At 38.8% G+C, this 12,478-nt stretch overlaps 1 protein-coding gene and 1 pseudogene across 3 annotated transcripts in view; one reads left to right on the top strand and one right to left on the bottom strand.

The window, feature by feature from the left end:
• TBCE (tubulin folding cofactor E) overlaps positions 1 to 12,478 on the bottom strand; it is a 67,233-nt gene that overhangs the window by 42,278 nt on the left and 12,477 nt on the right. For 2 of the 3 annotated variants that reach the window (XM_054575494.1, XM_054575496.1), the window contains exon 2: positions 7,375 to 7,505. In XM_054575494.1, the coding sequence (XP_054431469.1) occupies positions 7,375 to 7,505 (131 nt within the window). Of the gene's footprint in view, positions 1 to 7,374; positions 7,506 to 11,959; positions 12,022 to 12,478 lie in introns of all 3 variants that reach the window. The other variant, XM_054575495.1, reaches the window with a different exon arrangement.
• Positions 504 to 1,254, top strand: LOC129072098 (40S ribosomal protein S6-like; annotated as a pseudogene).

Genomic DNA, 12,478 nt, shown 5'->3' with positions numbered 1-12,478 from the left:
CATAATGGGTATACAAGGAGGAGAGGAGAGTGAGCAAGGGATAGAGAATTTGTTTGAAAAAATAATGGCTGAAAATTTGCCTAACCTGACAAAGGAAAAAGTCACCCAAGTTCAGGAAACAGAGGGTCCCAAGGAAGATAAATCTAAAGAGGCCCACACCAAGACCCATCATATTTAACGCGGCAAAATATAAAGAGGAAGAGAGAATCTTAAAGGCAGCATAAAAGAGAAAATTAGTTACCTAAATGGGAGCTCCCATAGGGCTGTCAGCTGATTTCCTCCACAGAAACACTTTAGGCACTAAGGGACTGGCCTTAAATATACAAATTAATGAAAACTAAGGACCTGCAACCAAGACTACTCTACCCATTAAGGCTATCATTTAAAATTGAAGGCAAAATACAAAGCTTCCCAGAGGAAAATAAAAAAGCTAAAGGAGCTCATTACCATAAAACCAGCACTGCAAGAAATGTTAAAGGGCCGGTTTGAAGAAGAGCTTCAGGATGAAGCTGAACCTCTTTCCCAGCCACTGGCTGTCAGAAACTCACTTAAGTGGACAATGAACACAAACGTACCTTCTATGAGAAGAGTGCAGTCACAGAGCTTGCTGCTGGCACTCTGAGCAAAGAAGGAAAGGGTCATGTGGTTTGAATCAGTGGTGGGAACGATAAACACAGCTTCCCCATGAAGCCAGGTGACTTCGCCCATGGCCCTGTCTGCCTGCTGCTGAGTAAGGGGCGTTCCTGTCACAGACCAGCGGGGACTGGAGAGAGGAAGCACAAGTCTGTCTGGGGTTGCACTGTGGATGCCAATCTCAGTGTTCTCAACTTGGTCATTGTTTAAAAAAAGGCAGGGGCGAGATATTCCTGGTCTCGCTGATACTGCTGTGCCTGCCTCGTTGCCTGGGGCCCAAAAGGGCTAGCAGAATCCGCACTTTTCAATCTCTCTAAAGACGGTGATGGCTGCCAACATATTTCGAGAACACCCCTAAACAAAGATGGTAAGAAACCTAAAACCAAAGCACCTAAGATTCAGCATCTTGTTACTCCACGTGTCCTGCAACACAAACGTCAGTGTACTGCCCTGAAGAAACAACATACTAAGAAAAATAAGGAAGGGGCTGCAGAAAGTGCTCAACTTTTGGCTAAGAGGATGAAGGAGCCCAAAGAAAAATGCCAGGAAGAGATTGCCAAGAGGCACAGGGTGTCTCTGCTGAGAGCTTCTACCTGTAAGTCTGAGTCCAGTCAGAAATGAGATTTTATAAGAATAACAAATAAATATGAACAAACATTGAAAAAGAAGAAGAGAGAGAGAGAAATAAAACAAAGATTAAAGGGGCAATAAATAAGTACCTATCAATAACAACATTAAATGTAAACAGATTGAATGCTTCCATCAAAAGACATAGAAAGGGTGGCTGACTGGATTAGAAAACATGACTCACATATATGCTGTCTACAAGAGACCCATCTTAGAACAAAAGATACACACAGACGGAAAGTGAAGGGATGGAAAAAATATTGCATGTAAATGGAAACAGAAAAGCTGGAGTAGCAATATTTAGATCTGACAAAATAGACTTCAAAACAAAGGCGTTAACAAGAGACAAAGAAGGTCACTACATAATACTAAAGGGACTGATCCAACAATAGGATAAAACCCTTGTAAACATACATGCACCCAACATAGGAGCACCTAAATATATAAAGATATTCTTGTTGGCCATTGAGGGAGAGATCGACAGAATACATTCATAGTAGATGTTAACACCCCACTGTCATCAATGGATATATCTTCTAAACAGAAAATCAACAAGGAAACAGTGGCCTGAAATAACAAACTATATCAAATTGATTTAATTGATATTTACAGAATGTTTCATCCCAGAACAGCAAAATATACATTCTTCTCAAGTGCACATGGAAAATTCTCAAAGACAAACCACATGGTATGACACAAAATAATTCTTAAGAAATTCAATACTGAAATCGTATCAAGCATCTTCTTCGACCACAATTGCTTGAAACTACAAATCAACTACAACAACAACAAAAGAAAAACATTCAAACACATGGAAGCTAAATAGAATGTTATTAAACAATGAATGGATTGTCAATTAGATCAAGGAAAAAATAAAAAATTACCTGGAAACACTTTGGGTGGTGGGCACAGAGTGTAATATACAGATCTTATATTGTAGAAATGCACACTTAAAAACCTATATGATCCTATTAACCAATGTCACCCCAATAAATTTAATTTAAAAATGTTAAAACATTACCTTGAAACAAATGAAAATGAACACCTGACAACCCAAAATTTAAGGGACACGGGGAAAACAATCCTGAGAGGGAAGTTCATAGCATTACAGACCTACCTCAAGAAGATAGAAAAATCCCAAACAAACAATGTAACCCAACACCTTAAAACACTAGAAAAAGAACAACAAACAGAGCCCAAAGTAAGTACAAGGAAGGAAATAATAAAGATCACAGCAGAAATAAGTGACACGGGGACTACAAAAACAATACAAAATTGGTCAGTGAACCAAGAACTGGTTCTCTGAAAATATAAACAAGACTGATGAACCTTTAACCAGACGCATCAAGAAAAAGAGAGAAGCCCTGGCTGGTGTGGCTCAGTGGACTGCACGCCGGCCTGTGAACCAAAGGGACTCTGGTCTGATTCCAAGTCAGGGCACAGGCCTGGGTTGCGGGCCAGGTCTCCAGTAGGGGGTACCTGAGAGGCAACCACACAGATGTTTCTCTCCCTCCTTCCCTCTCTAAAAATAAATAAATAAAATCTTTTTAAAAAAACACTAACATAAATGCTCATACCTAGTAATTTCATTTAAAATAGAAAGAAAGAGAGAAAGAAAGAAAGAAAGAAAGAAAGAAAGAAAGAAAGAAAGAAAGGAAGGAAGGAAGGAAGGAAGGAAGGAAGGAAGGAAGGAAGGAAGGAAGGAAGGCAGAAAGAAAGAAAGAAAGAAAGAAAGAAAGAAAGAAAGAAAGAAAGAAAGAAAGAAAGAAAGAAAGAAAGAGGGCCCAAATAAGTATAACCAAAATGAAAGAGAAGAAGTAACAACTGACACAAAAGCGATACAAAGGATTGTAGGAAAATACTATGAAAACTATATGCCAACATTTGGACAACCTGGGTGAGATACACAAATTCCTAGAAACATACAATCTTCCAAAAGTGATTCAGGAAGAATCACAACACCTGAATAGACCTATTACAACTAATAAAACTAAAGCAGGAATCAAAAAACTCCCAGAAACTGGATGGCTTCACAGGTGAATTTTACCAATCATTCAAAGAACTAACACCTATCCTCAAATTATTGCAAGAAATTCAAGAGGAGGGAAGACTTCTCAGCTCTTTTTATGATGCTAGCATTATCTTAATTCCAAAATGAGGTAGAGACACTACAAATAAAGAAAATTATAGAAAATCAATATCCTTGATGAACATAGAAGCTAAAATCCTCAACAAAATATTGGCAAACCGGATCCTGCGATACATTAAAAAGATCATACAACATCATTAAATGGGATTTATTTCAGGAATACAAAGTTGGTACAATAATCACCAATCAATAAACATAATACACCACATAAACAAAATGAAGGATAAAAATCACATGCTCATATTAACAGATGCAGAAAAAGCATCTGATAAAATCCAGCACCCATTTATAATAAAAACTCTCAGTAAAGTGGGAATAGAGGAATCATACCTCAAAATAATAAAGTCCATATATGAAATCTACAGCCAGTATCATACTCAATGTCCACTTTCACCACTCTTATTCACCATAGTACTGGAAGTCCTTGCTATAGCAATTAGACAAGAAGAAGAAATAAAAGACATCCAAATTGGAAAGGAGGAAGTAAAACTGCCATTATTTGCAGATGACATGATATTTACATAAAAAACTCTAAAGGCGCCACCAAAAAACTACTAGATTTAATAAACGAATTCAGCAAAGCAGCAGAACACAAAATTAATATTCAGAAATTTGTGTTATTTTTATAGCCAATAATAAACTATGAGAAAGAGAAATTAAGAAAACAATCACATTTACTACTGCAATGAAAAAAATAATAAGGTACCTAAAAATAAATTTAACTAAGACCTGTACTTGGAAAAGTACAGGACATGTAAGAAACTGAGGAAGATACAAATAAGTAGAAGCATATACCATGTTCATGGATTGGAAGAATTAACATCATTAAAATGTTCATACTACCCAAAGCAATCTATAGATTCAACGCAATTCCCATGAAACTACCAATGGTATATTGCACAGATCTGGAACAAATATTTCAAAAATTTATATGGAACCAAAAATAACTGCAAATAACCTCAGCAACCTTGATAAACAAGAACAAAGTTGGAGGTATCACAATACCTGATATTAAACTGTGCTACAAGTTTGCCATCAAAACAGCTTGGTACTGGCATAGGAAAAGGCATACAGATCATGTGAGCAGAACAAAGAACCCAGAAATAAACCCACACATTTATGGTCAATTAATATTAACAAAGGAGGCAAGAGCATACCATGAAGTAAAGACAGTCTCTTCAATAAATGGTGCTCAGAAAATTGGACAGGTACATGCAAAAAAAAAAAAAAAAAAATGAAACTAGCCACCAACTCACACCATATATCAGAATAAATTCAAAATGGATACAAGACTGAAATGTAAGTCATAAAACCATAAAAATCCTAGAAGAAAACACAGGCAGTAAAATCTCAGACATCTCTTGTGGCAGTATTTTTGCTGATATATCTCCTAGGGCAAGGGAAACAAAGGAAAAAATAACAAATGGGACTACATCAAACTAAAAAGCCTTTGCACAGCAAAAGAAACCACCATCAAAATGAAAAAGGAACCCACTGTATGGGAGAACATATTTGCCAATGATACATCAGATAAGGGGTTAATTTTCCAAAATACAAGTAGACAAAGAATTACACAACTCAACACCAGGAAGACAGACAATCCAATTAAAACGTGGGAAAAGGACCTGAATAGACATTTCTCCAAAGAGGACATACAGATGGCTAAAAGACATATGAAAAAATGCTCAACATCACTAATCACCAGAGAGATGCAAATTGAAACCACAATGAGGTATCAACTCACACCTGCGAGAATGGCCATCATCAATAAATCAACAAACAAATGTTGGTGAGGACGTGGAGAAAAGGGAACCCCAGTGCACTGTCGGTGGAAATGTAGACTGGTGCAGCCTTTTTGGAAAAAGTATGAGTTTCCTCAAAAAATTAAAAATGTAACTGCCTTTTAACCCAGTCATCCTACTTCTGGAATCCTTAACCCTAATTTGAAAGAATATACACGTGTGCACCCCTAAATTCATTAAAGTGTTATTTACAACAGCCAAGCTCCTGAGACAGCCCAAGTGCCCATCAATAAATGAGTGGATAAAAACACTGTGGTACATTTACACAATGGAATAGTATACAGCTATAAAAAAGAAGGAAATCTTACTTTTTGTGACAATATGGATGGACCTGGAAATTATGATGCTAAGTAAAATAGGCCAGTCAGAGAAAAACAAATACCATATGATCTCGCTTATATGTGGAATCTAATGAAGAAAATAAACTGATGAACAAAATAGAAACAGAAGCATGGATACAGGGAACAGACTGACAGCTGTCAGAGGGGAGAGGGCAGGGGAAAATGGATGAAAACAGGTGAAGGTGTTAGCCATAAAACATAGCTACATTACACACAGACAGACGACAGTGTGGGCAGGGTCGGGGCGGCTAGGTGGAGGTGGGCAAAGGCAGGGCGAAATGAGGTCAGAAATATACTCTGCTTGGGGAGATGGGCGCAGGATGCAGTATGCAAAGAATGTTTTGCTGAGGACTACACTTGAAACCTGTATGGTTCTGCAAACCAATGTCGCCCCAATAAATCAAGTAAAAAATGTTTTATTTAAATCTATGTATAATCCTAGCTGAGGAAATTAAATTTCTAAGCACAAGTAGCCATTTACAAACACAGGACTGTTGTATTTCTTTTTAAAGTAATTTTTACATGTTTATTTACAACAACAGCTAACACTGTGCACCAGAAACTTGTCCAAGTGCTTTGAACGCCTACTCAGTTAGCTGTCACCAAACCCTAGAGCAACATTCAGTGTAGAAACTCTGGGGTGAATTACGGAATCGGTGTGCAATTTCTCTGCATCTTTGTATCACATGTACCAGTTCCACCAGATGTACCAATTCCAACAATTCCAAAGGTCACCTCTAGAAGAAACCCAAAAGTAGTACTAACTGAGGTAAAGTAATGGGGAGAATCCCCCAAACAATGAGAGAATTAATAAGGAATAAATATGTGGCAGTTCCCTCTTCGCAGAATTGTAATTTTCAGGGAAATAGCTGCTTCATAATACATAGATGAGGAATGCATCCAACTCACAGGCAACTTAATGTATGAAAATAGCGTGCACCACCTCATACTCGCCCAGCTGCCAGTGAGCGCCGTTCGCTGCACGGCTGTCCTTGCGACGCCCCCCCCAATCTGCCTTCCGGAACTGTGCGCACTTCCTCCCGATGCTGGCAGCACTGGCTTTTGGAGGTCAGCCTGCAACTGTCCGCCTTCTTCCAGAATTGTCTCCACTAGGAAAGCACGTTGCCCAAGGGCACACCCCCTTCCTAGGGCGCTCAGAACCCACTGACAGATCATCACGGGAGCGTAAATAGACAGCCCCTCGTCTCAACTCAGAAGGACTGAAGGCCACCCTGGCCGCAGAGCCCCTTCGATCACATCCCATCACAGCCCGACTTCTGCCTCTGCTCGTCCCATTAGTAGTGATCCCAAGAGCAGCCCTAATAAACTCTCCGTACACTAAATGTCCTGCATGTGAACCTCCATCTGAGTTCGCTTCCCAGATCCAATACTTTCAGACAGAAACTTGGCAACATATATCAAGAACCTTAAAACAGTCATATTTGTGAGAAGCAACAGGGCAGAAAGGGCATAAGCTCTGCAGCAGATATACACCGCCGCACTCTGCTGTATGAGAGCGTTGAGACCTGACTTTAGTTTAGGATTATGGTCATTCAAGATTCTTTTATTGTTTAAAGTTTACTCAGAAGATATTTTAAGGTTGAATTAATATGAAATAGCAATACTAAATAATTAAAGTGCATAATTAAATAAAACCATAGATACCACAGGATATTGTCACCAAATAAACCTGTATAGTGTAGTTATCTAGAAATTGGTTGTTAGTTTCAAGATGGTTGTAGTATAGCAGTCTTGAAAAGTCTGCACAGAAAAACCCCAAAATAAATAAATACACACACGCACACACAAAATCATACATCACCTGCCACAGGAGGGACAGGGCCATAGAAAAGAACCGTGGCACGTTCTCCATTGACTTCAACTCTTTGACCAACGACATCTGATGTCAAAGTGTCATTCATGATAACGGAGCCAGAATCCACAATATGGAATCTAGAAAGAAAAGTACAACATTGAACTTAACTAAAATTCTTTTTAAAAATTGTTGTAAACTTCATGTAGATATTCGTGAGATCAGTGCTTCTGACCAATGTGGGCAGGCAACTGAGAATTCTACCTACCATACGCTGGTAATTTGATTTTACTTTACTGTCCAATTGTATTTTGCTAATCTAACGTATTTTTTAAACCTTGTTTGACTTCAGTTGGTCCACATCACATGACTCATCTATTCCGTCACTTGCTGGAGGGGGTGGGGAGGGAAGAGAAGTGGAGGGGATGGAGAAAAGGGAAAGGAAACGGGCGACGCGAACACCCCCTCGCCCCAGGAACGGAGAAAAAGACAACCCCGCAGACACGGGAAGCAACACATACGATGAACGATAAATAAAAGATTAAACCAAAAAACCTCCACAGAATCCTAAAAATAAAGAGAAGGCCTTAAAGGGAGCCTGAGAGAACAGTACCCCCGTCTAGGAGTGGTAACTAGGCCCAAGTCCCACTTCAGAGGAAAGCAGTAGACTGAGTCGGCTGAAACCCAGACGATGGGAAACCACAGGACAGAGAACTAAGTTTTGGGGTTTTTTTTTTTTAAAAAAAAGGACTTTATTTATTTATTTTCAGAGAGAGGGGAAAGAGAGGGAGAAAAACGTCAGTGTGTGGTTCCCTCTCATGTGCCCTCTACTGGGGATCTGGCCTGCAACCCAGGCGTGTGTCCTGACTGGGAATCAAACCGGCGACCCTTTGGTTCGCAGGGCGGTGCTCAATCCACTGAGCCCCACCAGCCAGGGCAGGAGTCAGTTTTTTCACCAAATGAAACGCAGGAGAAAAAGAAACAGAGTGAGATCAAAGAAAGTAAAAGAAACCTGAGAGACAAGTTAACAAACTGTAATGTACAAACATTATTTGGGTTTTTTTTTAATTTTCATTTATTGATTTTCAGAGCGAGAGGGAAACATCAGTTTGTTTTTCCACTTATTGATGCATTCATTGGTTGATTTCTTGTATGTGCTCTGACCGGGAATGGAACCCACAACCTTGGCATATGGGTATGATGATCTAACCAACTGAGCTACCTGGCCAGGGCTGGATTCTAATTTTTTTAAACTGTAAATGACTTTTTGAAAGAGAATTTATGGCCCTGGCCGGTGTGGCTTAATGGGCTAAAGCATCATCTGGTAACAAAAGGGTGGGGGGTTTGATCCCTGGCCCGGGCACATACAATCCTGGGTCTAGGTGCATACGGGGGGCAACCAATCGATGTATTCCTCTCACATCATCAGTATTTCTCTCTCTCCCCCTTCCTCTCTCTAAAAAGCAGTGAAAAAATGTCCTTGGGTGAGGATTAAAAAAGAAAGAGAGAGAAATTATGAGAAAATAGAACATTTGAACACAACTAGATATTTGATGATGTTAAAGAATAACTGCTTCCAGTAAAGCTAATAAAAATCAATTTATTCTTTTTAAAAGGGAAAGAATAATTGTTAAATTTTTAGCTGTGAAAACAGTATAATGGTTATGATTTTTAAAGGCCTTTATCTTTTAAATACACATTAAAATAGTCACAGTTTTAGAACTGTATTTCAGATACATCATGTCACTGGCATTGTAGGCAAGGCACTGAAAGGAAGTAAGAAACAGCGGCCCGTCAGGGAAATATTGCTAGAATTCAGCCAAGGCATTGGCCTCCATCCATTCATTTGACACACTAAGCACCAACTACCAAGCTGAACCTCCCACCACTGCGGCCACACGTATGAGGTCTGTCCAGAAAGTATCCAGCCATGTACTATGAAAAAGAGAGACATTTATTGGAGAAAATACAAGATACAAGAAACACTGTACATAGGACAATGATGGCCCTGTCCCCTTCAAAGTAGGCACCTTGGGACCTCACACAGTTCTCCCAGTCGCCATCAGCTGCCCATCATATTTTCCTGAGTCTCACTGATGGTCCAAAATCTCTTCTCTTTCAAAAGTGATTTTAGTTTTGGGAAAAGCCAGAAGTTGCAGGGCGCCAAATCGGGGCTGCAGGGGGGCTGAGTCACCTGGGTGATCTGATGTTTCACCAAAAGACTCTGCACAAGACGCGGTTTTTCTCTAGTTGCCTGCACTGGGCCCTCCCCTAATCACCTGAACGTGAGCGGCTGCCACTATTCCTTGGTTAGGTTCATCTGGGTGCCAATCAAGCCTTGGTTAAGATAAGTGCCTTTTACTTACATACACTTGCTCACTAACAAATGAAGATAGCCCATTTAATTTTGGGGTGACTCTATTTGTCAGATAATAGCTCTTCAAAAGGAAATGAAGTGTACCTCTCATTTTCACTCTCTGATTTTAGTCTGCCCTCTGCAGCCATAGATAATCAAACCATTCCAGGTCCCAAAGGATATTTCCATATTTAAAGGCCACCCTCTCTCTCCTCTTCCTACGCCACCTCCCAGAAATCTTTACCCGGGTATACATGTGAATCCCAAGCTCCACCCCCAACAATCAATTTATGGATTCTTTTCTTAAAATACAATAACTAAAACTGAAAATCATACTCCAAATGTGACTTGACCTGTATGTGCATTCAATGGTCCATACGTCACTTTTAATAACATTGCCTAATATTACATTCACTTTTCCCTCTTTTCATGGGAAAGGCTGTTACTTACTCTGAAGACTGCAATGAAATACAAATTCCATAACCATTTTTGAGTTATTGTCACCTTCTGATCATAAAATTAAATTGTTTAAATTTCAGCCCTGGCTGGGCAGCTCAGTTGGTTAGGGCACCCTCCCCATACACCAAGGCTGCAGGTGCCATCCCCAGTCAGGGCACATACAAGAATCAACCAACGAATGCACAAGTAAGTGGAACAACAGGTTTCTGTTTCGCTCACTCTATCTCTGCCCCTTCCTCTCTAAAATCAATTTAAAAATTTTTAAAGTATTAAAAAAATGGTTACATTTCACTATAATATTATTACCCATGAAAGAGTTTTCAATAGTTTTAAATGCCTTCCAATTTTCATTAACAGGCAAATAGAATTTTATTGTGCTATATATATATGTGTATATATATAATTTCTGTTCTTCTTTTATTACTATTCTATAAACATTTACCTATACAGCCACAGAATCATCATTTTAATCACTTTAGTGTTGACATGTAGATACCACAATTCAGTCAATCATTTCTCTATTGTTATGTATTCTTTGTTTACTAGCTAAAAGAAAATAGCTAAAAACAGCTTTCATTTTAAAATTATTACTGTCCTCTGTCATGTCTCCTTGGAAAAATTCTTGAGATAATTATTCAAATAAAATAAGTATGTTTAAGATTCTAGAAAGCCATGGCCAAATTGCCCATCCAAAAAAAGAGTTAATGATTGACACTAACACCAAGAGAAAACCTACTGTTCACTTGTTTGTACAAAGTGTTACGAATTCCCATTAAGAGCTTTCAAATCGGTCTTCTCTACCCTGCATTTGTATGACTAACTTTTGAGGTAGAACTTAATACATTGTAATATTAGGTATAAATGTAGGACTTCATATTTGTATATGTTAAACATCCAATAACCCAATATATCAACCGTCCCCCTCTCAGTTTTGTCCTGTGCAATTTTTGTTAAGAATGAACACAAAAAGAATACACAAGGCACTGACCAAAGACAGAAGCCCATAAAAACTAGGTAAAACTTTTGTTACAGGCCCTCCTATTATCCAGCTCACATTCAAGAATATCATGAGCTCTGCAAAATCTTTTCACTGAAATCAAAATACAGTCAGCCAGCCCTGGCCAGTGTGACTCAGTTAGCTGAAGTGTCATCTGTAACTGAAACGTTGCAGGTTTGATTCCCAATGTGGGCACATACTTAAGATGTGGCTTTAATCCTCAGTCCAGGTGGGTACGGGGTAGGGGGCGCAACCAATGTTTCTCTCTTTCCCTTCCTCTCTCACAAAGCAATGAAAAAAGGGTCCTTGGGTGAGGGTTTAAAAAAAAAAATAGTCAGGGACTGTGCTCTGCCAGTCAGACAGAGGAGGTGGGGTAAGAGAAGGGAGACTCGCTTTTCAACTTTCACACCTCAAAGATGTATGAATTGGTAACAGTGATAGTTATTTTTTTCTAATAATAATAATGAGGAAGAGGAAAAGGAGAATGATGATGAAGAGGGAGGAAATAATGCATTGTTCTCTATGAATTTCCCTGGCTCAGCAAGGAATCACAGTCCAAACAAAACATGAGATAAATTTAGCAAGACTGACTCAACTCTTCCCAGCCCCTGACATTACTATTTCCTAAATGTTCACAAACATCTTTCTCAGAAATTATAAATCTCTTGTTAATTGCTCTTCAAAGACTGTGAGCAATCATATTGCTCAGTTCTTTCATAAATTACTGGGTGTAATTTCTCTGGGAATGGAGACTATTTCAAAACGGCCACATAGTATCCTACCTCTTTTTGTCTTCAGCGTTCTTTTACTAGATTTCTTTTTTTTTTTTTTGACAAGTCAGGAACTGTTCTCCATTAAAAAGACAAAAGATAAGAAATTGAAACAATCTGCCATTTTTCTGTCATCTGTTATACAACATCAAATATATTTTAAAAATATTAATCAAATGTGAAAACTATTAACATTTATGAAATAAAGGCCATGGGTATATAGCTGTTCATTATACTTTTCTCTCCATTTTTCTAGGCTTCAAAATGTTCAGGATTAAAGATAAAAAATATATATTATTACACCCAAGGAGTAGACTTCCATGTCTACTTTTTTAGCCTAATCAATGCTAAAAGCTTCTTTTCTTGTCTTCACATTTTCTTCACGATTTTCAGGCTCAGCCTCACTGACAGTGTTCCTAAAGGGTCCGTCCAAGTGTCTTATGTCACTGGTAAGAGACTACCTCTCCCCTCCAGTAATCCCCTTTGTATTTTTCTGCGCAAATCTTTCTCACTTAACTTTTTGAATAGACG

This window comes from Pteronotus mesoamericanus, unplaced genomic scaffold, assembly GCF_021234165.1.
Source record: "Pteronotus mesoamericanus isolate MK-2021 breed Mesoamerican mustached bat unplaced genomic scaffold, CSHL_Meso_final contig_303, whole genome shotgun sequence".
NCBI lineage: Eukaryota > Metazoa > Chordata > Mammalia > Chiroptera > Mormoopidae > Pteronotus > Pteronotus mesoamericanus.
Note: the sequence above shows the minus strand (reverse complement) of the source record. Positions and strands in the feature narration are given on the sequence as shown.